The 27,716-nt window shown below is 53.9% G+C and overlaps 9 protein-coding genes across 9 annotated transcripts; 6 read left to right on the top strand and 3 right to left on the bottom strand.

The window, feature by feature from the left end:
- Positions 1 to 5,479: 5,479 nt before the first annotated feature.
- Positions 5,480 to 7,442, top strand: BO80DRAFT_348876 (Ytp1 family protein; the record flags this gene model as incomplete). The annotated part of the gene is made up of 4 exons (XM_025715477.1): positions 5,480 to 5,741; positions 5,798 to 6,438; positions 6,494 to 7,195; positions 7,257 to 7,442. 4 exons carry the CDS (start codon positions 5,480 to 5,482, stop codon positions 7,440 to 7,442), a joined length of 1,791 nt encoding a protein of 596 aa, XP_025578119.1.
- Positions 7,443 to 8,454: 1,012 nt separating this feature from the next.
- Positions 8,455 to 9,385, top strand: BO80DRAFT_452960 (dienelactone hydrolase family protein; the record flags this gene model as incomplete). Its single annotated transcript, XM_025721976.1, has 4 exons — positions 8,455 to 8,542; positions 8,605 to 8,933; positions 8,991 to 9,108; positions 9,183 to 9,385. 4 exons carry the CDS (start codon positions 8,455 to 8,457, stop codon positions 9,383 to 9,385), a joined length of 738 nt encoding a protein of 245 aa, XP_025578120.1.
- Positions 9,386 to 9,600: 215 nt separating this feature from the next.
- BO80DRAFT_500104 (Gaa1-domain-containing protein) lies at positions 9,601 to 13,828 on the top strand (the record flags this gene model as incomplete). Its single annotated transcript, XM_025724217.1, has 12 exons — positions 9,601 to 10,293; positions 10,355 to 10,492; positions 10,571 to 10,652; positions 10,708 to 10,773; positions 10,825 to 10,946; positions 11,003 to 11,210; positions 11,440 to 11,474; positions 11,643 to 11,934; positions 11,998 to 12,236; positions 12,298 to 13,166; positions 13,223 to 13,644; positions 13,822 to 13,828. Exons 1-12 carry the CDS (start codon positions 10,101 to 10,103, stop codon positions 13,826 to 13,828), a joined length of 2,673 nt encoding a protein of 890 aa, XP_025578121.1. The 5' UTR covers positions 9,601 to 10,100.
- Positions 13,829 to 13,849: 21 nt separating this feature from the next.
- On the bottom strand, positions 13,850 to 15,385 carry BO80DRAFT_491552 (proteasome regulatory particle lid subunit RPN9). The gene is made up of 3 exons (XM_025723703.1): positions 15,014 to 15,385; positions 14,708 to 14,943; positions 13,850 to 14,649 (listed from the first exon to the last, which is right to left on the bottom strand). The coding sequence occupies exons 1-3, from the start codon at positions 15,279 to 15,281 to the stop codon at positions 14,008 to 14,010; spliced, it is 1,146 nt and encodes a 381-aa protein (XP_025578122.1). The 5' UTR covers positions 15,282 to 15,385; the 3' UTR covers positions 13,850 to 14,007.
- A 136-nt stretch (positions 15,386 to 15,521) lies between these two features.
- BO80DRAFT_400975 (class I SAM-dependent methyltransferase) lies at positions 15,522 to 16,811 on the top strand. The gene is made up of 3 exons (XM_025717548.1): positions 15,522 to 15,901; positions 15,954 to 16,125; positions 16,197 to 16,811. Exons 1-3 carry the CDS (start codon positions 15,864 to 15,866, stop codon positions 16,731 to 16,733), a joined length of 747 nt encoding a protein of 248 aa, XP_025578123.1. The 5' UTR covers positions 15,522 to 15,863; the 3' UTR covers positions 16,734 to 16,811.
- A 388-nt stretch (positions 16,812 to 17,199) lies between these two features.
- BO80DRAFT_462481 (complex I NDUFA9 subunit family protein) lies at positions 17,200 to 18,934 on the top strand. The gene is made up of 9 exons (XM_025722517.1): positions 17,200 to 17,440; positions 17,500 to 17,513; positions 17,584 to 17,646; positions 17,697 to 17,791; positions 17,860 to 17,951; positions 18,001 to 18,142; positions 18,191 to 18,349; positions 18,398 to 18,733; positions 18,781 to 18,934. The coding sequence occupies exons 1-9, from the start codon at positions 17,292 to 17,294 to the stop codon at positions 18,877 to 18,879; spliced, it is 1,149 nt and encodes a 382-aa protein (XP_025578124.1). The 5' UTR covers positions 17,200 to 17,291; the 3' UTR covers positions 18,880 to 18,934.
- Positions 18,935 to 18,972: 38 nt separating this feature from the next.
- On the top strand, positions 18,973 to 20,348 carry BO80DRAFT_271576 (uroporphyrinogen-III synthase HEM4). Its single transcript, XM_025714828.1, has 3 exons — positions 18,973 to 19,379; positions 19,504 to 19,952; positions 20,145 to 20,348. The coding sequence occupies exons 1-3, from the start codon at positions 19,112 to 19,114 to the stop codon at positions 20,304 to 20,306; spliced, it is 879 nt and encodes a 292-aa protein (XP_025578125.1). The 5' UTR covers positions 18,973 to 19,111; the 3' UTR covers positions 20,307 to 20,348.
- A 311-nt stretch (positions 20,349 to 20,659) lies between these two features.
- Positions 20,660 to 21,917, bottom strand: BO80DRAFT_349301 (mitogen-activated protein kinase; the record flags this gene model as incomplete). Its single annotated transcript, XM_025715497.1, has 5 exons — positions 20,660 to 20,688; positions 20,738 to 21,085; positions 21,137 to 21,518; positions 21,567 to 21,762; positions 21,811 to 21,917. The coding sequence occupies 5 exons, from the start codon at positions 21,915 to 21,917 to the stop codon at positions 20,660 to 20,662; spliced, it is 1,062 nt and encodes a 353-aa protein (XP_025578126.1).
- Positions 21,918 to 24,477: 2,560 nt separating this feature from the next.
- BO80DRAFT_271531 (COPII subunit SEC24) lies at positions 24,478 to 27,278 on the bottom strand. Its single transcript, XM_025714827.1, has 2 exons — positions 25,422 to 27,278; positions 24,478 to 25,358 (listed from the first exon to the last, which is right to left on the bottom strand). Exons 1-2 carry the CDS (start codon positions 27,120 to 27,122, stop codon positions 24,783 to 24,785), a joined length of 2,277 nt encoding a protein of 758 aa, XP_025578127.1. The 5' UTR covers positions 27,123 to 27,278; the 3' UTR covers positions 24,478 to 24,782.
- Positions 27,279 to 27,716: the final 438 nt, after the last annotated feature.

Genomic DNA, 27,716 nt, shown 5'->3' on the forward strand with positions numbered 1-27,716 from the left:
AGTATACTATGCTTGTGGTATGGGTACGTCCTTGGGACTGGCATAAGCCACTCTTGTGTGCAATACCGCGCTTTCAGGGGAGAATATGTAAGTACTTCCGGCAGATGATATCCATTATCATCGACGGCCAAGAGATGTGGTCATTCCATTAAATGAGAACGTAATATTCCCAGAAGAGACACCAGTATTTAGATGGAACTAGACAGGTACGGGATCAGATAACCCATTCACTTACCTAGCTAATCCTAGTCTAGAATCTATCCAACATCCGGCTCCCGATGGGAAGACTAATATCCAATCACCCGATTGCGGGATTATCCGCCCCTTTACCTACCTAGCAGATACCCTGCAGTAAAGGCCTACGTACGTAGCTTAAAGGATGACGGCTGATTGGTGTGCGAGTTGCGGTGTCGGTGACGATGTCGATGTCGGAGATTAGCCCGTCTCTCGTGGATCGGGCTGGCTATCTATTGCCTATTTAATATTCCGTGCCGGCGGTTCCGGGTACTCCATTGTATTCCTTACTTGGGGATATACTGAGGTAGAGTAGGACGGGGAGTCGGGTTTAAAGCCTGAGGTCGGATTGGATGAGCCCGTTTAGAAGGGTATAAGGTTGAGTTAGTTTTGCGCCTGGACAAAGTTGAGAGTTGAGGATTGCTGTTTCTGTTTTGCAGAAGATGAGGCCACGCGATGCTCCAAGGTCTCTGAATGTAGACTATGATGGTCTGAACGGAAGCTCGAGTAGGACATGTTGTGAAGAGCTGATGGCTTTGATGTTGTCCATAATGATGACCAAAGCGTTGTAGAAATGGGCTCCTTGCGCAGCTGGTAGTTGCTATCTTGGTTACTCTTCCTAGAAGAGGACCATGCTGGAGCAAGTAATCCCTCGATAGAAGGAGCATATGCAGGCGAGAATACTCCACACGGTTATATCCGAAGATCCGTCGGGAGGAAGCGAGACTGCCTGTCTATTGCCTAGACACGCCTGTAACCCTGTACGGAGTACTGTGTAGACAATGCCATGTCGGCTCTAGATAGTTTGTAAAGTCTGCGGCATCTCGAAATATGGGCATCCCAGATTGTACAAAGTGAAATTCCCAGTGGAAATTTCATGGCTTCTAGGTGTCCACGCAAAGCTATTCCTTGAACCCTACTTAGTTGGGACCGATCAAGGATTGGCGTAACTGGGCCATCTCGCAGGAAGCGGGTATTGCAGGAACCCGGCTGTTGTGATTCGAGCTGACTTAGTAGGTAATTGGCTATAATGCTCTGCTGTACTGCTCTCGATTAGTCAAATAATGAAAGCAATGGATGTACCGACTATGGTAAAACACCAGTATCAGCATGCGTGAGACCGGTTAAAGCGGCAACATCGGAGAGAGGCCGGAGGGAGCGGCACGGAAATTCTCGTCACTTGCCTAGTATAGCCAAGTGTAGAGTCATGGGTTTTCCCGCTTAGGAATGCGGCCATGAGAAATATGGAACGGCGCCCTCCGGCGGTTTTGCTTACCCCATCAATATCAAATTTTTTCGCCAGTCCAACCCGAGCCAACGTTGAAGCGGAAATCCACATGGAAGGAAAAGTCTCCGACTTTACGAGAGCTCTGAATGGTCGATCGGGAAGTGATTGGGCAATGCATCGGAGGGGGGTTCCACTACTAGACAGTAGTCAAAGGAACTGGAGGCAGTGTGTCGTAAATATGTGGGAGGGGAAGTCCCTGAACAGCTGACATGTCAGTTCGTTGGTCACACTTGGGGACACTCGGGCGACGTGGATAAATCGAACCATGCCGGACCGCATCCAGACTCTGTATACTACATAGCGATGGGAATTGACTGAAGAGTGCAATGCAAGCCGAGTGAGCCGGATGTGCCGAATCCAGGCCATGGGATTGGTTTGATCTTATCAGACCTAATTTTTATGGCGGGTCCGCTGGTGGTGGTCGGCCTGACAGCACGGATGTCCAACATTCCAATACGGCAATGATTGCTGCGCAGCCTTGAGTCTTTGCGGGGAGGCACGGCCATCACGACGGGGAGGGACCTCGAGAAGAGCACACAATAGCCATAGTCGGAAAATCCCTCTCTACCCATCCATTGTTAGACTTGTCACTGGGGACTATTGTAATCCTGAGGTCAAGAGCCAGGGACTTCGTGAAGCTATGTCAATGACGTCAACGAGCCGACCGCATCAGATATCAGGACATTGTTGACTACTCCGTAGTATCCGATCCATCGCGTTGGGCGTCACTGGAGATGAGTCAGTGACGGTCATACGATGATGCATAAGTACGGGTGCGGTGGGCAAGGACTAAGGCTGAAACGGGTAAAGAGTGATAAAAATTCAGAAGAGGCTCGACGAAACCTGGGCAAACGAAGCCGTGCGACAGGCAAGATCTCCGGAAAGACGGATGTGTGTGAAAAACAGAGGTGCGTGTGAGTAAAAGTGACCAGAAGCTCCCCGGCGCATGGCGGTGTTGTGCCGCCCGGGCAGTTCATACGGAAGGGCGCGGATGCGGATTGCGAGCGATGGCTCCAGGCTGGATCCGTCTTGGAATTTCATCCGGTGATGCCAAGCCACGATCGTCGGTTGGATTGTCAGATGAGGGCACTCGTAGACCAGGACTGTGTATAGCGTATGCTCACGGGCACAGACAGGGCTAGCAAAAGCCCAACGTGCAGGCCCGCCGGGTGGGGTTTGCTTCCGAGCGAGGATGAGGGATGATGCCACTAGGCCGGTAGAGATCGACGCTTGTCGCTGGTGGCTACACGGTCCCTACTTAAGTCGGAGTCCTGAGCATCGAGCATTGAGTTACACCAGAGTTGCACGGGATCTTGCTAGACAAGCCACCGCTCTTCTGGTTCCGGGTCAGTTCTCAGCTTCACCTTTCTTGGTGGTGTTGTATAGATAGATTGACACTTAGCGACCAAGATCGTCGCCCGAACCTAATGTTCGGTCGGCGCCAGCACATCCTCCGTCCGTGCCTGGCCATCGCTCTCCTCGCTTGTAGCACCGATGTTTAGTGCGACCGACGAGCTGCGTCGCTGCGTCATGCTACACTGGCATGTGCCTGGGTTGGCGATCAGCCCACCAGAGCTTGAAGATGAAAATATCATGGGCCAGTTGGGTACATTCCAGCTAGGCCACTCTTCAATAGAGCTGGACCTACATCCACTGCAGTCACTTGTGTAGCCGAAGTCAACACAAACTGTCGCGGGATGGTTTGAGAGTGGTCCGTCCATGAGGGGTGGCTTCCATATAAGGGGTCGATCGACCTCTGCAGAAAGAGGGGTTATACTAGTAGGAGTTCAGCTCGCCTATCGATCACGGAGAACACTTCCTCCTGGAGCACATTCCAGACAAGGTTCCCTCCAATCCCAGCTCGCAATGGGCCACCCTGCCCGATTCTGCCGTGATTCTTCGTTTCGTAGTCTGCTGCTGCGCTGCATACTCAAGTATGTCGGTGGATTGGAGCTGCTGATAGATTGATTGTTCCGTGCCGGCGCACTATGGAATAGACAGGGCATCACTATAGTATCCCAGGTCTGACCCCCCCCCCCCCCCCCCATCAACGACCGCATATGTAAGGGAGATAGGACTGAAAGCATGACCTACTTTCACGGAGTCAAGACAATCATCCCCAGACAATAGCCCCTGCCGGGTCGCTCTTCCACGAGCTCGAATAGCCGCCGGGCAGTGACCTTTCCGTGTTCGACAGTAAGCGATTCGTCTGCTTATTGCGTAGCATACGAGCAGCGGGAAGACGGGATCTAAGATTTGGGCGTATCAGGATCCCTGCTACCGGGTCACTGTTTATACACCCCGCGCGAGTGCTCTTGTTTACTACGGCGTGGAGACAAGATCGGAGCCAACGGAGACACGCAGACAAAGGAGACCGGTATACGGAGTACCATGTATCTACTGTGTGATACGGAGTAGTGCTTGCAGCCTTGTAGACTCCTTCGGACCCATCATCATGGTGATCTCTAATAGATAGTTCGGACTGGAGCTTCTTTGTTTTTGAAATGGCTGCTGACCCGCACCATTAGTAATAAAGCCGTGGAGGGGCCGTGAGTCCGTCAGGCCTCCATGACCAGAGAAAAAGCCCCGAAAAGAGGCGAGCAGGATCCCGAAGCGGATGGGCTGGTCCGCTCTAGGCCTGGCGCTAAAAGCCCGGTACCTTGGGATGAGGTCATTTTCCACGGCGCCGTCAGCGCGCGGTGACCTAGGCGTGAAGTATCCTCCCGGTCGCTCCGGACTTCCGAGAACCAGCGGTGCCAAGAATCGTGGATTTTCTTCATCTTATGACTATTGCAAGGATGGACGGGAAGCAACTATGAAGTAAGCGAGCATTTGTGTAGACTGGAAAAATGATTCCTTGTATGGTGCTGGGATAACGGTGTCGATAGCGGTCACTGCGGCAAACGCATCATGAGTCAGAGGCCTAGAGCTAGTTTGATTATAGGGCGGAATTGTATACGTAGGAATGTTGGGAAGGAAGTCAGATGAGACGAAGGGATTGGCTGACAGGCGAAGGAACCCGATGAAGGTACTGTCTTAGTAAAAGATTTGGAAGGAAATGGAAGAGAGGGAAAAAAAAAAATAAAAAAGATCAAATAAAAGAGAGGAAATAAGGTTCCAGGCTTGGAGGGCGGCGATTAGTCCAATAATGATCTGCTCCATCGCTGGATAAGTGGTACCAGCGTTCCCGACAGACACCTCATGATGACGCTGTTGGGAAGGCCGCGGATACAATATCTCATGGCCATGGGAAGCTGTAAGGCTCCAGCATTCATGCGCAAAGGGTTCCAGTGCCCGTCATCGTTCAAAGCTGTGGAGGAAGCCGCAAGAAGCAGCAAGAAGTCGCAAGAACAAGGCGCAACCCAGCCTGTCGACTGACAAGTCGATAAGTCCTGGGCTTCCCTGCTAGCGCGAGGGTGCGGTAACTCCACTTTCGGCACACGGAGCTTTGGGGAGCTCCAGCACGCGTGTTGTTTCCACGCCCTCTCGGCCTTGTCGCATCCTATCCCCGCCAGCTCCGAAGGAAGGAGAGCAGCGACACACGGCGAAGAAAAATAATCATGAGTAATGATTAAAAAGTCTCGCGCGACCCTCTCGCACCCCGGTCTTCTGCCTTCCATCGTTGTCTTCCCGTGGTTCACCGTTGGCCGGCCGGGTTCCCTTTAATTCTTCTCCCATTCTTATACTTCTGCTCTCCCTTCCACAACCGCCGTCTGCTTCCATACTTCAGCCCTATCGACCTGCCCCGGCGTATTTCTAACTCCTGCCCTCCTCCTCCAGCTGGTAGCCGCGACATCCGCAACCCAGCTCCTAGTCCATAATTCCTACCGTTTTGCGCGCCGCAATTGGAGCTGGAGTTGGCCTCGCCTTAGAGCTCCAGTGCTCTTGATATTCACCTGTCGCAGATTGCAGAAGCATAACCTTGAAACTCCTGCTCGTAAAAAGAGAACCCCCTCCATGTGGCAGCGAGCTTCCCGTGCCGCGCTTGCGGCAGCTTTTTTCCTGGCATCCGTCGCAAATGCTCTTCCCCATGGAGACGACGATGCGATGGACATGGACATGAATATGGACATGAGCCATAGTGATTCTACCCAGGACTCCCACACAGATGAAAATGACGAATCCCTCATGAGTTATTTCGCGTATGGAAAGCACAGCGGCGCAATTATGGCTCATATCGGCCTGATGGTTCTAGCCTGGTGCTTCGTTCTGCCAACAGGTATAGTCTCAGTTTTCCATTCCTAAGTTAAGGATACTGACGTTTTGAAACACCAGCGGTCATGTTCAGTGTTGCGCGATCTCGTTTCGCGCTGCCGTCGCAATTCCTCTTCCTGGTGTTCAACGCGGTGGGATTGCTTGTTGGGATCATCTACAACAGCCAGACCCCCGATTTGTACCCGAACAACGCTCACCACAAGATCGGCTGGATTGTGACTTGGGTCATGAGCGCGCAAGTCATCATGTCGTTAATCTTTGCCTACGCTGGCAGAGGCGAGTCCGAATCGAGCGCATATGAGCGCGCGGCCTTCCTCCCGGTCTCTACCGATGAGATGGCTCACACCTACCCGGCTGGTATCCGTCACTCGTACCGTTGGTCGCGCGATAGCGGACAGGGCACGGAAAGAAACTCCTCTTCCCTCCACAGTCGCCCTAGCTCGCCGTCTTGTGCATCGCCTTCGGATGAGTATGATGGTTTTGAGAAGCCGGAGGACCCGATTCTTGAGCATTCGTCCCAACCGCGTGGTTGGTTCCGTGTCCCGTTTTTCGACCGCTTCCTCGCCAGCCGAGTGCCTCGTATGGTCTCCAACAGGGCCCTTGGCATCATCTCTATTATTTATGCAATTATTGACAGGATCATCTTGCCGTTTGGCTTCATTGCCCTTACAACCGGTGGAGTGACTTACGGTGGTCTCATGGTAAGTCGCGAGATTATCAGTCATGGTAGATGAAGCCAGCTAACGTGCGACGCAGAGAGCAAGCGAGGTCTTCAATGGACTTGCCCACTTCATCAAAGGAGGCATCTTCTTCTGGTACGGCATTCTGACACTGGGACGCATGCTTGGCTGCTGGGCCGATCTTGGCTGGGCCTGGAACGTGAAGCCGTCCAGCGCCATTGTCGGTAAATGGAAGGCCAGAATCCCCTCTGGCGAATTCGTTGAGTCATTCGTGATCTTCCTCTATGGTATCACCAACGTCTTCCTGGAGCATCTCGCTGGTTGGGGTGGCGCATGGACTGCCACCGATCTCGAGCATGTGTCCATCTCCATCATGTTCTTCGGTGGTGGCCTGTGTGGTATGCTCTTCGAGTCGAAGCGCGTCCGAGGCTGGCTGAACAGCACGGTCCTGCAGTATCCCTCCCACATGAGTGCGCACACATCGACGGATACTGCCTGGCAGCTCCCTGACACCCAGGGTGTGTCGCTTAACCCCATGCCTGCGCTGATCATTCTCCTACTGGGGATGATGATGGGATCTCATCACCAAACTAGCATGGTTTCCACCATGGTGCACAAGCAATGGGGCAACCTCCTGGTCGGCTTTTCGCTGGCTCGGGGTATGACCTATGTTATCATGTATCTCAAGCCCCCGACCTCCTACCTTCCATCTCGTCCACCGACCGAGATCGTTGCTGCTTTCTGCTTAATGTCGGGTGGTTTGGTCTTCATGCTTAGCGTAAGTCTGAAAGGGAACTTTGCATCGACTGCAAGACCTGTCTGGCTAACTTCTGGGATAGACACGTAGCGTGATCGACGTGCTGGAAAAGTACGACCTCGATGCGATGTTCGTTTTTACGGTCACCATGGGACTGACCGCCTTCATCATGGCCTGCGAGATCCTCGCCATTGCCATCAAGGCCTGGGCGGTGAAGCGGGAGTCTCGCCCTGCCCTGCCGCCCTTCCAGTTCCCGGCCTCCGCCTGAGGCTACATCCGACGACGCCTTGGCAGTTGATTCCATCGAGGGCTGTCAGGGCGCGGGCGGAACCAACAAATCAACAAACCCAAAAAAAAAACATATCTGCTTTCCACAGCATTATACCCCTTACAACATTGGTTTTCTTCGGTCTGGTGTCTGATCTCGGACATACGGGTGACGAACATAATACGACCATATATACCACGGCCCTGTTCTACGACTCTTATTCATCTTTGACGTGCCCCCGTGTTAATGACCCGATATCCCTGTTACGGAACATAATGAGGAGGTGATTGATGACTTTTTGGATCTATCGATATAATGAATTGGTATAGGTTTTCTGCATGGACCGATTAAGTTGGCCTTTACACTTCCGTATCATATGTAATGTGATTGGACGGGATTCAATCCCGCTGCCACTTCCACTGTCTACTGTCTCCATGACGGGATCACCCAATCTTGGGCGCAAATCGCCCTGCATAGTGGTACCTAGACGTGCTCCATGCTGGCATACTGTGCACAGTGGAGATCGATGCCGGGGTTAACTAAGTCCGGGCCACCGACAAAGCTTAACCTGAAAGTGTAACGCCCGACCTCGGCGGGAATTGCCGGTCGGCAGCTTCTCGCTAGTTGCTAGAAGCATCCCGCAAGACCGCCACTCGGCGAATCTGATATACGCCGAATCCCCCTTCCCCTCAGCGACTGGACAATATTAGCAGTCTGGCTGAACGACCTTCATGGTGGCCTATAGCGGGCTTCTATCAACATGCAAAAGAACAATGTATGTTAAGAGTGTGTGATGTCGGGCATCGCACTGTGTCAAGTATTAGTAATTAATGAGGGGCAGCAGGTGGGGAGGGGCATTTTGGAGAAGGCGGCTCGAGGTGGATGCCGATGCTGCTCGTTTGGGGCGAAGCCCAGTGGTTATATAGTCGCCAGTCTCCCTTGGTATCCTTGACACTGAAACTCTTCCCCCTGTTCCTGTCTAGCCACGTCCCAAGACTAAACAATCATCACCATGGCCTCTAACCCTCCCGGAGCTTGCTGTGCCCAGGGTTTCAAGCATGAAGGCACCCCTGTCGGCGAAGTCAAGAAGATCAACGACAGTACGTGGTCCCACTGGATTTCTTTCTCATATGCCCCCTTCTAACGCCACCTTGTCTCGTAGTCGACACCTACATTGTCTACCCCAAGGACAACAAGACCCCTGAGAAGGCTGTCCTCTTCCTGAGCGACATCTTCGGTCTCTTCAACAACGCCAAGCTCGTTGCCGATGAATTCGCCAACAACGGCTACCTGTGCGTCCTTCCCGATCTCTTTAATGGCGATGCCATTGAGCCCGCCGCCATGGAGTCTGGCAAGTTCGACATTGGCGCTTGGTTCCCCAACCATCAGCCCGCTCACGTCGACCCTATCGTTGAGTCGACGATCAAGTACATCAAGGGAGACTTGGGCGTTAAGCGCATCGCCGCTGTTGGTTACTGCTTCGGTGCTAAGGTGGGTTTTCTCTTCGGACAGTGCAACGTTCGCCCGCTAATGAGGCTCGCCAATTAGTACGTCTGCCGTTTCATGAAGGACGACAAGATCAACGTTGGCTTCAACGCCCACCCCTCCTTCGTCACCCACGAGGAGCTCGGCGCCATCCAGGGCCCTCTGTCCATTGCTGCTGCTCGTAAGTGATTCAGTGCACTTTTTGAACACATTGTTGGATACGCGAGCGCATGTTAACATATTTCTCGCATCCAGAGATCGACAACATCTTCACCACTCAGCTTCGTCACGAGTCCGAGGAGACCCTGATCAAGACTGGCCAGCCCTGGCAGATCAACCTGTACAGCGGTGTCTCCCACGGTTTCGCTGTCCGCGCCGACCTGAGCAACCCCCACTTCAAGTGGTCCAAGGAGCAGGCTTTCTGCCAGGCCGTCGCCTGGTTCAGACAGTACCTGTAAATGCGTGAAATAACGCATTAGCCGCTTCTTCTGTACATGTTACCATTAGTAAATAATGAATCCACATGAGGAATGACTGTCGTGAGAACGAGTAAGACAGATCGTCGTAAGTTCTCCGTAGAAAGGAACGATAAACGTTATCTTCCACGTGACTATGAAGATCCGCGCTGCAAAAGGAACGGCGAGTCCAGGTCAGCCTCAGGCCGAGAGGAATACGATCCAGCCACCCCAAGAAGCACTACTTTAGTGCTCTTGTCCTCATCGTTGGGGTTGCCTGGTGATCTCGGTTAGAGTTTCATTGCTCGCCATCTCTTCGTGCTGTCTGGGTCTCGATTGTTGTCTTGTTTCATCTTGGCCTGACTCCCGTCGCGTGTGTCCCGGAGTTTGCGTGCAATTATCCCGGCTTCAGACAACTCGTTGCCAATGACTTGCAGTTCATTAGTCTCCTATCAAATCTGACAGATATATTTCACTGGGCCCATTTATTCAGGCTCGCTTCTTTCTTTAACCTTGGGACGCATACTTTGGTCTCCGAGACCGCTCCATCGCCCCCTAGACTCCACCAGCACCGTCTTGCACTTCCGACACTTGACATCCCTCATTCGACATTATTATACTCCCCTCCGACACTATAGCGACAACTCGCTCTCGGTCTACGGTGCTGTGACCACTGACTTTATTACCGCCATCTCGCTACCTTCAAACGCCGACCACCATGGCTACCCCCGCCGCTCTGCCGCCGCTGCCCTTCAACCCGTCTAGGGTACGATCTTACGTCCTCCGCCTCCCTCTTTTCACACGACTTGTGCTTTTAGCGATCCTTGTCTTTTGGTTGCTCGAGTTGCAGACGATGTGGAGCGTGGTGCAATGGGGGTCCGTTATACCGGATGAGGTTGGATTCGGCACCAGTATGTCTCCTCGGGCACACGTGGCCTTGCAAGTATAGCCACGTTCTGACGCATAAGATAGTGTACCGTCTCAACACATATCCTTTCATCCACCTGGGATTTTTTCATGCCTTTCTAAATGTCCTGGCGCTTACGCCCCTGTTGGAGCGGTTTGAGGCCGAGCATGGCACGTTGACCGCAGTCGCGCTGTTCATTGGGCGTAAGTCTGCTTTCTTGGCGTTCTGGAGTGGATGGGAGATTGAATGAGACATGCTAACCTGGGTGTCGGTTGTATTAGCTCTCTCCACGCTTCCGGCAGGTCTCTATATTCTGGTTGAGAAGTTTCTATTGCACAGGAATACTGCTGTCGTGGGTTCAAGGTGAGTGCCCTATCTGTATCGCAATTTACATGAAACAGTCCCTGATTATATCCAGTGTCTGGGTCTTCCTTCTTCTAGGCTCCGAGGCTATTCGGACATTCAAGTCGAACCCCTACTTTAGGTATTTGTCGCCATCAATTCTTCCTGGGGACTTAAACTAATGCAGCTTCAGTCTCGGAACGACCAAGATCCCCACGTGGACGTCGCCCCTGTTTGCGTGCGCTCTTGTCTCGATCCTTGTGCCTAATACGAGCTTTCTTGGGCACCTGTGTGCTATCTTGGTTGGGTACTTGCGTAAGTGCATATTCCTTTTTGTATACCTAGGCTAGCGGCTAATTCGTGCTCGTCAGTCGGACTTGGATTCCTAAAGATCTTCGTTCCCCCGGAGAAGGTTCTGAGATGGATTGAAGGCAAACTCAATCTCCTTGGAAGACTGCCCCATTATGTGTCAGTGGACCAAAAGACGTACGGTCGTTATGGTGTCCTTCCAACAACGACCACCGGTGGTGAAAGGGGAACCCCGATGAGCTTCCTCGGCTCGTCGCAACGCCTTGGCCCGTGAGGAATCACCTGTTTACCTGGAGAATACTTTCTTGTGCATAATTAATTAGCATTATACGGCATTCAATAGTCTCCGCAATTTTGCGGGGAAAGCAAATAATAATGGTTCGGCCTGAAGTTGTGCAGGTGGTCTATAGCGGTCAACGTAAATTTGCGGGCAGTTGATTAGTGCTCCGTAGCGGCGGTAGACATCCCGGACCATCGAGCATCACCACCATGGGACCAGGTCCCCGAATGCCTCGCATCTCATGGCCTTGAAATGTAAGATGTCTCTGAGCTGTGCTATCCATCGCTGAATCCCCTACTCTAATGGCACCGAATCCATCCTTCCCCCTCCCAATCCCATACTGCTCACCCTTGCTCACCTTACCCCGGATTGTCGCGAAGGACACCTCAAGCCAGACCACGCTGACAGAACAACAACAACAGCTGTGATCCGCAAGTTGCGGAGTAACCCCCACTTTCTCTTCGTGCATCTACCTCACATCCTTTCTTTCATCTGCATCGTCGCCGGCGTTGTCTGGCTGCTCCTCCTTCCCCTCAACGATTACTCCCGGCAAACCTACATCTCCGAGAACGCGCTTCTCCCCGGTCAAGTCCATGCCTATTTCTCCGGCAGCGAGCAGCACATCTTCCGCGGATACAAAAAGGAGCTAGAGGGTGTACTAACAGCGCAGACCGAGGATGGACAAGAGGGATGGAATGACGATTTCACACCAGCGTATGTTATTTGAGCTCGGATACCGTCAGGATGCGTTGCTAACTAGGTATGGGTGTCTATCAGGGTGTCGGATAAGATTCAATCGATTCTGAAGGCCACCGGGCTGAAAGTTGCCACGCAAAATTACAAGTACACGTCGTCCGGGATCACGCATCAGGGTCAGAATGTCTACTCGATTATCCAGGCGCCGCGAGGGGATGCTACGGAAGCTATTGTGCTAGTTGCGGCTTGGAAGACGGTGGACGATGAGCTGAACCTGAATGGTGTCACTCTTGCACTGACTCTGGCGAGATACTTTAAGCGTGGGTGGTTTTCCTCATGGTGGTTATGCAGTGTATGATTTGCTCACGGAATTGGCTGCAGGGTGGTCGCTATGGTCGAAGGATATCATCTTCTTGTTCCCGCCGGACAGCAAAGCAGGCACGCAGGCGTGGATCGACGCTTACCATGATATGCAGCCAGCTTTTGTACAACCCCTGCCGTTGAAGAGCGGCGCGTTGCAGGGCGGCTTGGTGATCGAATACCCGTTCGACCATCGGTTCGAGTCCCTGCACATCCTGTACGATGGCGTCAACGGCCAGTTGCCCAACCTAGATCTGTTCAACACGGCTGTATCCATCACCGGTGGGCAGATGGGCATTGGAACCAATCTGCAGGAGATGTGGGATCACGATGACAGCTACGAAATGCGGTTGGAGACTATCATGAGGGGAATGGTCAAGCAGGGCTTCGGTTATGCGACGGGTCCGCACAGCAGCTTCATGCCGTATCACATTGATGCTATCACTCTTCAGACGAAGGGCGATGGTTGGCAGGATGAGATGGCGCTTGGCCGCACGGTCGAGAGTCTCTGTCGCAGCTTGAACAACCTCCTGGAACACTTGCATCAGAGTTTCTTCTTCTACCTTCTTATGCAGACCAACCGCTTCGTCAGCATTGGCACGTACCTCCCCAGCGCGATGTTGATCGCTGGCAATTTCACCATCATGGCAATCGCCCTATGGCTCCGAACGGGCTATTACCCAGGCGCCCAGCAAAGCGCTCAAGCCGCGAAGGTTACGAAAGAGCAAGCCGCAACAGCAACAGAGAAACTCGACGACAAGCAGCCACCGGCCCAACCAGACGCCAGCAACATCATAGAACGACAACTCGCCCTCCCACTTACCCTTGTTGTCGGCCTCCACCTCCTGGGGCTAATCCCCCTCTACATCTTCAACAACATCTCTCACCAGGTCCGTCCCCCTACCCCAATATGCCATAACCCCAACTAACACTCACCACCAACCAGTACTACCCAACAGCAACCTACACTAGCATCCTCGCCAACTTTATCCTTCCCCTCCTCCTCGCCGCCGTCCTATCCCATGGCCTCAACCCCAACCCCCAACAATACCTCCTCATTAAATCCTTCTCCCTCCTCATCCTAGGCCTCTTCCTCTCCACCCTCGCAACCCTCAACTTCTCCCTCTCCTTCATGATTGGCCTCCTCTGCGCACCCCTCAGCTTCGTCAACCGCATCAACCCGCACACCACCTCCCGTCCTCTCCGGTATATACTTTCCACGCTGGGCGTCATCTTCCTGAGCGTTCTTTCCCCGCCTGTGGTCCTCTTAGTGGCGTGCAGTTACTTCGGGGTCGATCTGGAGACCGTGCTGACGCAGGCGGCCTTCGGGTGGGATGTTTGGGGCGTGTGGACGCAGGTCGTTGTTTGGTGTGTTTGGTGGCCTGCTTGGGTGTCCGGGTGTGCGTTGGTGGGGTTTTCGTTGTTTAGTTCTTAGATACTCTGTGGTAGAGATTCGGGTTACTGGTTAGGTGGGTGTGGTGTGTTTTAGAAGGTGGGTGGGTAGATTGCTATGTTACCATAGTATGGTTGTATTTATAAATTTAGGTTTTGAATTATATTAGAATGCGAATGCATGATTGACGACCGTGTGGGGGGTGACTTTCGTGGTTCTCAATTATAATGAGGTTTCTAGTACTTGTTCGTACATACATGCATGTGGTGCTCTTTTACCTGAGCCGGGGACTAACATAAGGGGGACAGAAGGAAGGGGAAAGGAAAACGAGGGGAAATCTATGCAGCCCACACGTCTTTTCCAACGCCCTCGATCCAGTGGCCCAGCTGATTGACACCAGCATCCCAGTCCTTCAGTCTGTTCCGCATGCCCTCGATCTGCTTCATATCCAGCACCTTCGGCTGCACCCAGTTGATCTGCGCGACCTGGGCCACCTGGTCAATGGCACCCTTGAGCAGACCCAGCGACAGCGCCTTCATGATCAGATGCTCAATCTCCTGAGGCTTGACCTTCGTTTCGGCGGAGATGGCAGAGAAAGTCAGGTTACGGTCGTGCGGGGGACGGCGGAAGACCATCTCCGTCAGCGCGGACAGAGAGATCTTCTGGTACAGGAAGATGCGGTGCTGCGCCAGCAGCTGGTTCTTGGAGATGTTTCCGGCGAGGACGTCGTAGGCGGTCAGGTCGCCGCGGTTGAAGGCGAACAGGAGGTCGCGCAGCCAGCTGTGCGGCGTCTCGGTGAGGGAGTCCAGGATCGGGTGCAGGAGGAGTTCACCGAAGTTGTAGATGGTGTCGGAGACGAGGGCGGCCACGCTCAGGTTGTAGGCGCGGGAGACACGCTCGGCTTCGCTGAGGTCCTCGAGATTGATGCAGGCGAGGTAGAGGAGTGCGTTCTTGTAGAAGGAGGCGAATTCTTGTTTGGCCTGGATAAATGGGTGCTTGGTTAGTGAGTCCCGGTGGCGGGTGCGGGGAGGTACCTACGTGGTAGTAGTCCGCATTGACTTTGTAGAAGGATGCGTGCACCACGGTCTCCACAGAGTCGAACGTGTCCAGCACTTTCTGGCATGCCTCCAGGTCCTTCTGCGCGCCGTTCAGGTCTTGTAGCCGTTGCTTGACATTGGCGACATCCGCAAGGGCGTAGATGTAAGCATCTTGTGACTCGGGCTTGTTCACTTTGTCTGCCAGTGATGTGAGGAAGGACAGGCGCTCTTGGTCATCTGGATATAGAAAGATTAGCGAGGCCTCGACTCGCCATGGAGCTAAAGGTCGGTATGACGGGATACGAACCGGCACACTCCGTTGATGCCATCAAACCCAACGAGACAAACTTGAGCTGGTTGATTCTATCGGCGAAGCTGAGGACGAAACTCTTGAATATCGGTAGTCGCTGGGCAGCGCTCTCTGGTAGGCGGAAGAACTCGACCAGGGAGTCCGTAAGCTGATGCCATAATTTGCGCTCCCAGTAGTCTTCGAAGCTTAGGAAGTAGGCCTGGCACTGCTCGGGAGCTTGCTGCATCTGATCGGTGAGAAAATCGGAGATCCGTTGGTTCTCCATGGTGGCTGGGGGGTTCAGTAATGCGGCGGGGGGTCTGGTAATAGATGGATGGAAGATCGGAGGATATGAGAGGGCGAATGGATGTAATCGGGGCGAAGATGGGGCAGCGAAGCTGATCTGAAGTGGAAGCGGAGCTGGTCGTGATGGACCGCCGTCGAAGCTCGGGCGGTGAGGCACATGACATCGCCTACGACATCATCCTCGGCGGCTCCCATCTCTTCCTCGCAGGTGTCCAGATACCAGTATTTCGCCGATCGGTTCGAATCTCAGCCCAAAGTCCGATTGCCTTCCTGCAATCCTGGTAGCTGTTTGGCCTCAACCATTCCCAAAGCTACCTTAGTGGCGACATTAGACCCAGATGGTCTACAAGATGTCTCCGATATGTCTCCGAGCTTGCCATAGCCGCCTGCGTTCAGGCTGATCATTTCTGGGCAGTAAAGCTATAAATATGGCCGTTTTGCACCTTGAATTGTGCTCTTGTAGTTTTGAGCATCTTCTGCTTTTTCAACAGTTCTAAAAAACTTAAATTATTTGCTCCCATCCATTGTTGCGATTATCCAAGTTGAACATTTACATCCAATCATGGCAGAACACACCGAGGCGAACCGTCAATACTTTGAGTATGTACACAGGGCTTGTTCTGTCTCAGGTGTGGCTACTTACAGTTCACAGAAAGTTGGCCAAGTCCTACAAGACCGATTTTCAGAAAGGTTTGGAGGCAATCTGCAGACAGGTGGATAGTCGCCGTTCCTGGATCAGTGACATTTGGACCAACACAGAGGCCGGAAATGGGAAAGAGATCAAGATGATGGAGTATGCGTGTGGGCCTGGTGCTGTCTCTTTGGTAAGTTATCCTCTTACCTAAGTGCTGTCGAAGTGAGCAGTGCCATGGGCCCAGACTAACAGTTCTACAAGACATTGGCACCCTTTGTCTCAAAAGTCGTTGGCTTGGACGTCTCCGAAGGGATGGTCAGCGAGTATAACAAGAATGCCCAGGAAGCAGGCTTTGGAGACAAGATGACCGCGCTGAAAGGCGACCTTTTGGCCGAGACTATCCCGGAGGAGCTCCCAGGGCCCGAGTACTTTGATTTTGACATCGTGGTTGTCAGCATGGCTTTTCACCACTTCGAGCGGCCGGACCTGGCCATGGCCCGCTTTGGCGAACGGCTGAAGAAAGGTGGTGTGTGTATGGTCGTCGATATTGTACCAGCCAGCGACGACCATCATCATCACCACCACCATCAGGGCCCTCATAGGGTTGAGCATGGTTTTGGCAACGCTGAGCATACGGTCAAAAGCCATGGGTTCACTGAAGAGCAGATGCAGCAGCTATATGAAGGCGCAGGTCTAACTGGCTTTAGATATGAGGTTATGGATGAGCAGGTTGTGTTCCACAAGGAAGGGAAGGAGCTGATCAAGACCCTGTTCATTGCTCGTGGGCAGCGTGTGTGATATAGATAATCTATAGCATCCGTATGCGATGAAACCTCGATTGAAAGCTAAGCGCCAAGCAATTCCATTCGAATTCAGGATCATTTCAATTCCCAATTGATGCAATGGCTTTCAATATGTCTGTTATACTCCGTAGACTCGTTGACATGACGATGATGGGCGTCTCGGCCAATCAGAGTTCTCGAATAGTCAGACGCGATTTGGTGTAAATCCCACGGTCGGCCACAGAGCGCGCTTCCGTGCTGAAATTGAAAATTTCAGTAAGCTATTGGAAGCACTATACCTGCGTCAGCTGCATTAGGCACCTAGGATCCCCATTCGAGCATTTCAAAGGGGAGCACGAGCAGCTGAGGCAGCGAAGTGCTGACCGAAAACGGACTAGCGCGAGAGTCCCGTGCCAACTCCAGGATATTCGGGACCACGACTTTCGACCAGCTGCAGCAGCACAAGTCCTGACGTCGAGCTCCGCTCTCTCCCCTCTCCTCCCTTTTGTCCATCGAACCTCCGATCCGGACGCAATTCGGTGGTCTCATCCAATTCGCAAGCAGAATTGAGACCATGCAGACGTCCCGGGCCGTCAATTCCGCCATGGGCTCGAGGGCCTTTGCCCCCGCCCCCAAGTTCCAATTCCAGATCCAGCGCCGGAATCTCCAGGATGTTGCGATCACTCGGACTGGAAAGCCGATTCTGAAGGTCCAGGGTGGACGGTAAGGGCGCATATGCCGGTGTGGTGGAGCTTCGTGATGCTGACTGGTCTCTTCCACAGGTCCTCTCTGGGAGGTACATCGCCCTCGTTCTGCCCCCCGCCGGGTTCGCATGCTGTCAGACGACTAAATCTGCTCTTCTCTAGGTCACACCGCGACTGTCTTCGGTGCTACTGGTTTCCTCGGTCGTTACATCGTCAACAAGCTCGGTATGTTGGGCAATTGGTCGGCCGGGAGCACAGAGATTGACGTCGTTTAGCTACGCAGGGATGCACCGTTGTCGTCCCCTACCGTGAGGAGATGACGAAGAGACACTTGAAGGTCACCGGTGACCTTGGCCGTGTCAACTTCATTGTATGTTGGCTTCAATTCGCGCTCGGGGGGGGGGGGGTCTGGTTTAGCCGACTAACCCGGTGGTCCAGGAATACGACTTGCGCAACACTCAGTCCATTGAAGAGGCTGTGCGCCACTCCGACGTCGTCTACAACCTTGTTGGCCGTCAATACCCTACCAAGTCAGTTTTGGAACGAAGCAGTGGCGAAGCGCTGCTAATGGCATTGCAGGAACTTCACTTACACCGATGTCCACGTCGACGGTACGGAGCGCATCGTTGAGGCTGTCGCCAAGTACGACGTTGACCGCTTCATCCACGTCTCCTCCTACAACGCCAACCGCAACTCTCCTTCCGAGTTCTTCGCGACCAAGGTCCGTGTGTTGGTTGATGCAATGGCGTTCACATGCTGATTGTCGCAGGCCTGGGGTGAGGAAGTGGTCCGCTCCATCTACCCCGAGACCACCATTGTCCGTCCCGCGCCCATGTTCGGTTTCGAGGACAACCTCCTCCACAAGCTCGCCCGCGCGAGCAACCACCTCACAGCCAACCACATGCAGGAGCGCTACTGGCCCGTTCACGTATGTTAAGAGCAGCGGATTCTCCAGCCGGATGCTAACAGACAGTAGGCCATTGACGTCGGTGCTGCTCTGGAGCGTATGCTGCATGACGACAGCACCGTGGGACAGACCTTCGAGCTTTACGGCCCCAAGAACTACTCGACTGCCGAGATCGCCGAGCTGGTTGACAAGGAAATCGTCAAGCACCGTCGTCACATTAACCTTCCCAAGGCTGTTCTCAAGCCTCTGGCTTACTACATGAACAAGTACCTCTGGTGGCCCACCCTGTCGGCCGACGAGGTGGAGCGCGAGTTCATCGACCAGGTGATCGACCCGAACGCCAAGACGTTCAAGGATCTGGACATTGAGCCTGCCGAGCTGAGCAACCTGACCTTCCACTACCTGGTAAGTGCTGCGTACGATATGGATGGATATGAGCTAACGTTGAGCAGCTGGGATACCGTAGCGCCTCGTACTACGACCTGCCCCCGGCCACGGAGCGGGAGAGACAGGAGGAGAAGAAGTACCTGCACGTTCTCGACGACCAGTAGTCTGTTTTTTTAGTGTACATAACCTACTAGACCCATTATTCCGTTTGTTCTCTTGAGTAGTGCAACTAGCCATCCGTAGACCGATCAAAAGATCGACGTCAGTACTCCGCACGCGTCACGCCGCGGCTCTCCGCATCCACCACACCCATCCATCCATCCATCCCACTTCCCAAGCACTCAACCCCACCACCAACTTTCCACCAACACCACCATCACCACCATCACCACCACAATGGACTCCCCAACGCCTCCAATCCTCCTCCTCAAAACCAAATCTACCCCAACCGACGGCTACGACGAATACTTCACCCAAAACAACTACACCCCGACCTTCATCCCCGTCCTCGAACACCACTTCCACTCCGCAAACCTCCAATCCATCCGCTCCCTCCTCACCTCCGGCGCATTCACACCCGGCCAGGGACGGAAATATGGTGGATTGATCTTTACCAGTCAGCGGGCTGTCGAGGCCTTTGCGTCCGTGTTGGAGGGACTTGATGGTATACCTCAATCCCAGATACATTCCCATTTCTATGACCTTTTCCTCTCTGGAGTACAAGCAGAGATATCACCTTGATACCTATGGATATAGATTTAATATACTAACAATATAATCCTAACCAGAACCAACAACCCAAACCACAAAAACCCTTCAAATTCCAATCTACACCGTCGGCCCCGCAACCCACCGCACCCTGACATCCCTACTCCTGCCCTATTTCCCGAACGCCGAGATCCACGGGAAAGATACCGGCAATGGACAAAACCTAGCACATTACATCCTGGAGCATTATAACTCGCTTTATCCTCCCCCCTCAACCTCAACCTCAACCTCAACCTCAACCTCAACCTCAACCTCAACCTCAACCTCAACCTTGACATCCACATCTACGGCTCACAGCAACGCCCCAAAACCACCCCTTCTCTTCCTCGTGGGTGAACAACGACGGGATATCATACCCAAAACACTAATGGATTCTACGCTCCCTGATACGGAGCAGATTGGTGTGGAGGAGGTGGTTGTTTATGAGACGGGGGTGATGGGGGGTTTTGAGAAGGGGTTTCGGGAGAAGGTGGAGAGGGAGAGGGAGGTTATGAGGAGGGTGATGGAGGAGGGGGATGGGGAGGGGTGGGTGGTTTGGGTGGTGGTGTTTTCGCCGACGGGGGGAGAGGGGATGTTGAGGGGGTTGGGATTTCTGGAGGATGGGCAGGGGAAGGGTGAGGGTCAGGGTTGTAATGGGAGGAAGGAGGAGGAGGAAGGAGAGAGGAGGTTCTTTGTGGCGACGATTGGGCCGACGACGAGAGATTACCTGAGGGATCAGTTTGGGTTCGAGGCGGATGTTTGTGCTGAGAAGCCGAGTCCCGAGGGAGTGGGGAAGGGGATTGAAGGGTTTATGAGGGAGTGGAGGGCCAAGAGGGGCTTATAGGGTGTAGGAGTGCTATGGAGGAGTGGGGTTGGGGCTGTATATTATGTATACCCATAGTTTGTGCTAGGTGATGTTTCAGGTCTATATTGCATTCAGGCGCTAACATATGGACGAAATTCAGGAGCTGGACTATCGCTGAAACTGTCAGACCGCTTTCCACATCAACTCAACTCACGAGATGCCGCAGTCAATCCAACATTACTCCGCCAGGCCGCGTGCGCGTGGCCGGCCCGTTTCTTCTATGCATCCAGGCGGTATGTGCATACATCAACTCCGTCCCATCATCATATCAGGCTTTGCCGTCTGTAGTCCATGTCAGGGGTGTATCAATTGCAATCGGTTCATGAAGCCGTCTACCGCATAATCTCCTCGTAGATCAGGACTGTGCCAAGTTAGTAGAGATCCTGGAACACAAGGTAGGGCACACTGACGCTTCAATTGCTCCTTGCTGAGCGCATCCTTGTTCTTGTCGAAGTCGAAGAACCCTTCGGGGATCGGCGGCGCCGTCGGCTCATCATCAGGGTCGTGGTAGGGCTCGAGGTACGGATGGCGCAGCGCCTCTTCGACAGTAATACGCTTCGCCGGGTTGAAGGCCAGGAGCTTCTCCAGAAGGTCCAGCGCCAAGTCGTTGCTCTTCGGGAACATTGCCCGGAAGGGGATCTTCTTCTTGAAGGGAAGCGAGCGAATGTACTCCCGGGCTCGGCGAGACTTGATGCCATAGTAGTCCTCCATGGTCGGCGTGCCAAGAACATCGAGGATCAGAGTCAGTTGGTGGTGGTCTGTCATTCCGGGTCAGTTCTGCTGTCACGGCACCAGCCCAATCCACTTACAGTCCTTTCCGGGGAATAGCGGCTTCCCGCTCAGCATTTCTGCCAGGATACAACCAACACTCCAAACATCAATGGCCTTGGTGTATTCCTTGAACGTCAACATGATTTCCGGGGCACGGTACCACCGCGTTGCGACGTATTCCGTCATGAATCCCGAGTTGTCGTCGGTCGATGCGGCTGACCGGGCCAGGCCAAAGTCGCACACTTTCAGATCGCAGTTTGCGTTGAGGAGAAGGTTTGATGGTTTGAGATCACGATGGAGGACGTTTGCGGAGTGCATGGCCTTCAGCGCACGCAGGGTCTGGTAGATGAAATATTGGCAATGGTCGTCGGAGAGATCTTGAGTACGAATGACCCGATGCATATCCGTTTCCATCAGTTCCTATATACGTCAGTTCTACCGTCTTCAGAGTCTCTGCACCCAACGTACCTGGATCAAGTACACCTCGTTGAAGCTCTCATAGTTCCGAGGTCTCTGGATATCCAAGATGGAGATGATGTTCTCATGGTTGAAATAGCGCAGCAGCTTCATCTCACGTAGGGTTCGCAGGCAGAACATGGAGTGGTCGAACGGAGTGATCTTCTTGATGGCCACCTTTTGGCCGGAAGGCTTGTGGATAGCAGAGCTTCGATTCTTTAGCAACGAGCACTTCCTCGCCCAGAATGAAACTCACCATACGACACCGTAGGCGCCCTCGCCAATGACGTCCTGAATTTCATATTGATCCGAAACGTTGAAAGAGATCTTTCGCGATCCCCCTTGAGGGGGTTGCTGCACCATGTTTGCGGTATATGAGAGCTAAATAGATGTCAGTCGACGTCAACTGTATTTCGGTGTTCGGCCACTGCTCAGTAGACTATCTCATCAGCCCCGATGGATACCGTCCTGTATAAAGCGACCAAGGTAGGCCTAGGATCGGGTCCGATGGGGTAGGAGACGGTCACATGCAGTAACAAGGGTGCCCATGAGTAACACCGAGACCGTCACACGTTCAAGCAACAGATACCGGGCATAGCGCTTACAGGATGGCCCTCGATTTGTGTTGGGTATGTTGGTGGCCTAAATATAACCAATGCGCATGCTAGGGCGCGAGTGTTGGGCGAGCGACAGGCGTTCGGGATCTGTCAGGGATCGGAAGCGGGGTACAGCGCGTGTCTGCAATCAAAACCACAGGGACCCGCAAGTTGCCGCCAGGTGTTCCGGAGGCGCCTGTACGTTCGGATGCGAGGGATTTAGCAGGATCGCGGACCAGGGGCAGTCGATAGTAAGACGCAGAGGCAGAAAGTGAACCGTTCAGCAAGCGCTTGCGGTGACCGTCTGATGTTCTGGAGGAGGAGGAGGATGTCAATGATGAAGACCGAGCACCAGAGGAGGGCCCTTTTGAAATAACATGTCAAGCCAGGATGGTTCCGAAAAGGAGAGCGACTTACCAATGTTGAGGAGAACTACTTTCACTCTCGTCTGATGTTTCACGGATCCGTTCTATTTTTAATTCCGTTGTATGGGATTCCCTCTTATCATGTGCTGTGCATCCCGCGATGGTCAGTTTCAAAGGGTTCTTTGAGCTTCCGGAATGGCAAGCAGAAACACACCAGGGGCAGCTTGAAGCAAAAGACAGAGCTGGGGGTAAAAAAAAGACAACAGGAGCTTGAGAGATGTGGAGGGGATGGAGAGACACAGAGCAATAGTCAACGCAGTAGTAGGAATCAATCAGGGCACTAGTGTACGTAGTAGGAAGTTAATAAACCGGGCGCGGATCGGCCAGAGTGGGGTGGGGCAGACAGAGAGGATGGAGGGGAAACGAGATGAGGAGAACGGCGGTCACTGACACCTGCTCGCGGGACTCTGCACGGAGTACGAATACGGTGTCAAGATGGAGAGGAGAGAACTCGTCGGGGAGAGGATGTCTTTTCTCTCTGTCGGTCCAACTCAATCCTCACGATCACTGACTTAAAAAAGGAAGCTAGCAGACCTACCAATCTTGGGATGCTCCGAAACGTGGAGCAAGTTATCGATAGAGGGAGGAGCCGACCCAGGGAACGAGGGTCGATAGCAGATAAGCCACGAGAGGGGGTCGCCGCAATGGATGGAGTCGCCAGGCCAGGACGAATAATTATAGCAACGATCCAACAATGGGTTGAATGAAGCAGTGGGAGAGCCCGAGAGTTAAAGGGGTTTGGGTTGGGGAGCAGCGCTGGGATGAATCAGCGGCGATGGCTGATTGAACAGTTGTTAACTAACACCAACCCATGGATGTACCGTACCGTACGTGTGTGCCTGATCCATCTTTCCGGTCCACCAGGAACATCACATTCAGCATCTGCAATAATATATACCAGGCCGGTGAGTGAGAATCCCACCTCTTAATCTCTGGTGTCCTCGATCCTCTAGCCAACATGAGGATTCCCCCTCTGCTCCCCATCAATCCCAAACCCGGCTTCATTTGGCCCTCGGTATTGCCGGTGGTCCTCCCCAGTCTCAACTAGTGAGACCCCGAACTACTAGGGACGAACGACCTACTCCAGTCTCCAAGGCCCCAAGCAGGCGTCGCATACAGCACACCTGCTACTCAATCGAGTAGGAGAGCCCTCTCCAGACTTGCCGGCCAGCCTCACAGTCGATCAACCTGGCCCTCCTTCATCCTGTCATCTAACGTGGCCGTCAATCACCGGGATGGGGCGACCCCCTACGGTTCCCCTCTGGCTCGGAGGCTACGTCTCGACCAGTGTTTCAACGCTTCTCCGCCCAGGCGAGACGCACAGCGCCAACTTCACACACCACGGGTCTCCACCAGGATCTGCTAATCACATTCACGCTCGGCCGCACAGATAAATTGGACACCTTACCCTCCTCAGTGGAGGGGGCAGTGCCATCGCGCTACTGTCCACCCGCCCGAATTCATCACAACTCGTCACATCCGCGCCGTCTGTTCTGGTCATGATGTCGCCCATGGGCTGGTGACTGCTCTCATCCTTCTGCGTGTTCTGGTCGCCCATTCGCCCATCCCTCCCAGCCATGTCCCCCTGTCCGCTCATGCTAAGGCTGTGATCTAAAGTTTACAATGCATGATCGGCCAAACAGACGCCCGGGCCAATGCAAGCTCTCGCTATCACAGGCCCCTCCCCTGGGCCAAATGTAGCCTTAGTTGACTGGTAACCTTGTTTTTTTTCCCCGAGGGGGCCAACAGCCATAAGTGGGGACGCGGAAAAAAAGAGCGCATACTTATGGCCCGGAACCCCAAGCGGAAATGACTATCGATGGGTTGGTCTTAAACGGTGTAGATAGGTACGGTGTGCGCGCGCGCGCGCTTTCAAGACCTGAGCAGACGGCGTAGGAACCAAGCTGGGGCTACTCGCAACAGGCGCCCCGATAGCGCAGGGCATCGGATATAGACAGGCAAAGTCCTTTGCCGTAATTGCATTTCAGGCAGACGCCAGACAACAACACAGGGATAAGTTACAACGACACCGCCAAACAAGACGAAAGCACTGGGAATGTATTGAATCTCCGTATAATTTACCAAAATCGAGAAGCTTATCATTACTGAACAACCTGTAGGCGTGTTCAAGCTCGTCAGTCCGATTGACTCCAGTGTGAACTAGGCGGCAATGACGGCAGAGGTAGAGCGCTTAGAAAACGGGGCAATCAAACCTTTTCCCGCAGCGAGCCCATCCATTGCACCAGGCTGACGCTCTGGTCAGCACGGTCCTCAACCAGCATGGTTTGCGCCCATAAGCGCAGACCAGGCTCTCCGTCCTCCTTGACCACATAGAGGTGCGGCACCGAAATGCTACCCACCCCCTTCGACCGGTGATCCCGGCTCTTCTCGAGCACCGCCCGCACTCTCTGGTTGAACTCGTTTTCAACGTCCGGCAGGTTCTGCTTGCCCACCCGCAGTTGCGACTTATCCGGCAGGCCGAAGACATCTTCGATCAGCTGGGGAACCGCATCGCGTCCAACCCACAGAAACTGTGTCTGGCCGTCGTCAATGAGGTAGAGACCATAGGGCACAATACGCTCAGATGACAGGTTGATCGGCGGAGGGAGGACGATCTCGCCGGTCTGCTCATCGGGCAACCCGGCCGTGTCCGGCATGTCGTGGAGAGAATACATCTTGGGGTAGATATACTGCATGAGAAGAGGCAGAGGGAGCGTGGAGAGCAAGCAGAGAGCAGCAGAGCGCATGTCGGTCGGTATTTGCGCGGATTTCCGAAGACCAAGCTAAATGGGTGTCAGTACTCGCGACCACATGTTGAAACTGAACTGGAAACTCAAGGGCCTTACGTTTTTGATCATGGCAAGGAAAAGGACAGGCAGTCCTCTCAGGTTGGCGGGAAACTGAAGACCACCGCCGCTGACACTGCCTCCGGCCAGTTCCTTCCGGTAGGTCGACAGCAACTCCACGGCCTTGGCCTGTAGAGCCTCGCGGGCAGGTTCCAGACCACTTCCAAGAGCCCGCTCAACGGCCTTGTGACTGAAGTATGTAGCAACTGCTTGTTGATCTGCCGAAGCGTAGACATCGGCCAGGTTCTGAGTCGTGGGGAGCGCCAGAGTCAAGACGCGGATTCTCCTCTCGCCGTTGCATGTAGTGTGCAGAACCGCAGTCTGCAGGCAGACGACGGGCTTCGTGACGGTCTCGTCAATCGCGACTTCAACAACGTACGCCTGGTCGCGCGGGAAGGCGGGGAAGGCGCACAGATCGGAGCTGCGGTTGAAGAAGTTGCCGTAGAAGGTGTTCATACGCAGACCCGTGGTGGCACGGACACGGAGCACAGCCTCCAGGCCAATCTCCGAAGAGAGATAATCAGAGAACTCACGAGCAAACTTGATCGCATCCTCCGGGCGCGCGGCATTCCATCCAGGATAGAAGTAAGTTTGACCACCGGTGTACCTGGGCAGGTTACTGAGAGACGCAACGTCTTGGTATTGCGAGGAGAACAAGAACATGTCAACGGAGACCTGCGCTTTTGAACACTCGACGGCGAAACTCTTGTAGAAGCTATTGGCGGTCTGCAGCAGACTGCTCTCTTTGCTGGTGCCAAGGACCTTCTTGTCTTCTCTCATGGTCAACGAGCCATGGCCGATGTTAGGCAGAGAGGAGCTGAGCACGGTCATCTTGCCGCCAACGGGAGAGATGAGCTTGTATCCAGCACGCAGAGCAGATCCCATGGCGCAAGAGTTGCTCTGGGTGTTCTGGAACATTTCTTGCAGCTTATCGAGGAAGACCTCGATGTTCTCACGGCATTCGCTCAAGGTCACCAGAAGATCGCCGGGGATGGGAAGGAAAGGCTCGTCCAAATCGCTGATAACCAACATCCTAGGCTCCGAGTTCTCCGAGCCATCCCGAGGGATGCTGAAGTAATGGAGGCTCGAGTCGACCGCGATGAATCCCAGTCGTGTCCGACGGTCCGCATTAGGAATCCGGTCAAGGCTCTCCTTGATGCACCGAGCAGTCGTGGCCAGGAGCCCGTTTGTGACAGATGCGTAACTCACGTCAATCAAGAAAAGATAGACAAGCGGCTGCGGGGGTCGGACCATGTATTCTTGGGGCGCAACGAATTCGACTACCGCGTGGTTGAGATCGGGTCTCAACGACCTGTCCGCTGGCTTCTGCAGGGCGGTGTCCCAATCAAAGGCCTGAGGTACGTCATTCGTCAAATTGCACATGTTGCAGCGCCAGCGATGCCCATGGTCAAGGAATGTCACGAATGGATTGATGTAGGATCGGCAGCGGCGGCAACGCGAGATGACTTGGTCTGGGACAACGGGGACTGGGTCTTCCGAGTCATGGAGAGCAGCGTACGGCTGGATAACAAGAGCGAACGGCAACTTCGACTTCTTCAGGAGCGAGTGTGTAGTCGGGACGGCATTCAGGGTTGAACGAACGTATTTCGGAGGGCAGTTGGCATAGGGAGAAGGGTAAACGCTAGTCTGCCGACAGGTCAGCAATCCACTACTTCGCACTTGAAAACATCCCGGAGACATACACCCGGCGGCAGAACAATGGGGGGTGGCGGGTAATCGAGCTCCGCAACATTGAATGGCTGGGTAAGAAGATCGGTTGGGTAGAGCTGGTTGAGGGGAACAGCCCGCGGGGCCTGAGCCTGAGGAGCTGGAGCGACCGGCTGGGGGGGCAGAAGGTGGGGATCGGTCATGCCCATTGCACCAAACTGCTGGGTCATCTGTGCGACTTGAGGGCTGGCAGGCGCTCCGTATCCTGGGGCCACAGGCTGCACCTGCGCCGGGTCCGCCCCATACACAGGTTGCTGGTATCCCGCAGCTTGTGGTTGCGGCGGGTATGCTCCGTAGCTGCCACCGGCCGGCAACTGACCCCCTAAGGCAGCATTGGCACCGGAGCCGAAATCAAAAGCTTCTCCGGCATAGACTCGCTTCTTCCGACCTCCAGCTTGGCCTTGGGCGGCGGCGCCAGGGGCCAACCCCGCGGGCTGTTGAGTGGGAGATCCATAACCGACAGGCTGACCGTACCCTTCCTGGGGAGGGTAGCCCCCTTGCGGTGCTGCCATGGAGGATTGTGTGTGTTTAGCGACTAGTAGGAGAGAGGATTGTGGTTCCCCGAGG

This window comes from Aspergillus ibericus (genome assembly GCF_003184845.1).
Source record: "Aspergillus ibericus CBS 121593 unplaced genomic scaffold BO80scaffold_8, whole genome shotgun sequence".
NCBI lineage: Eukaryota > Fungi > Ascomycota > Eurotiomycetes > Eurotiales > Aspergillaceae > Aspergillus > Aspergillus ibericus.

Bases quoted from the DNA above. Each gene is read 5' to 3' on its own strand.
- BO80DRAFT_491552 (XM_025723703.1), bottom strand. From the start codon at position 15,281: ATGGAGAACCAACGGATCTCCGATTTTCTCACCGATCAGATGCAGCAA. The intron at 14,944-15,013 runs GTTCGTATCCCG...TTCTATATCCAG, and splicing joins GGCATCAACGGAGTGTGCCG to ATGACCAAGAGCGCCTGTCC. The intron at 14,650-14,707 runs GTAGGTACCTCC...CCATTTATCCAG, and splicing joins TCAATGCGGACTACTACCAC to GCCAAACAAGAATTCGCCTC.
- BO80DRAFT_400975 (XM_025717548.1), top strand. From the start codon at position 15,864: ATGGCAGAACACACCGAGGCGAACCGTCAATACTTTGA. The intron at 15,902-15,953 runs GTATGTACACAG...TACAGTTCACAG, and splicing joins GCGAACCGTCAATACTTTGA to AAAGTTGGCCAAGTCCTACA. The intron at 16,126-16,196 runs GTAAGTTATCCT...CAGTTCTACAAG, and splicing joins GGCCTGGTGCTGTCTCTTTG to ACATTGGCACCCTTTGTCTC.
- BO80DRAFT_462481 (XM_025722517.1), top strand. From the start codon at position 17,292: ATGCAGACGTCCCGGGCCGTCAATTCCGCCATGGGCTCGAGGGCCTTT. The intron at 18,143-18,190 runs GTCCGTGTGTTG...TGATTGTCGCAG, and splicing joins CCGAGTTCTTCGCGACCAAG to GCCTGGGGTGAGGAAGTGGT. The intron at 18,734-18,780 runs GTAAGTGCTGCG...AACGTTGAGCAG, and splicing joins ACCTGACCTTCCACTACCTG to CTGGGATACCGTAGCGCCTC.
- BO80DRAFT_271576 (XM_025714828.1), top strand. From the start codon at position 19,112: ATGGACTCCCCAACGCCTCCAATCCTCCTCCTCAAAACCAAATCTACC. The intron at 19,380-19,503 runs GTATACCTCAAT...AATCCTAACCAG, and splicing joins CGTGTTGGAGGGACTTGATG to AACCAACAACCCAAACCACA. The intron at 19,953-20,144 runs GTGGAGAGGGAG...GAGGAAGGAGAG, and splicing joins AGAAGGGGTTTCGGGAGAAG to AGGAGGTTCTTTGTGGCGAC.
- BO80DRAFT_271531 (XM_025714827.1), bottom strand. From the start codon at position 27,122: ATGTCTCCGGGATGTTTTCAAGTGCGAAGTAGTGGATTGCTGACCTGT. The intron at 25,359-25,421 runs GTAAGGCCCTTG...ACACCCATTTAG, and splicing joins TCCTTGCCATGATCAAAAAC to CTTGGTCTTCGGAAATCCGC.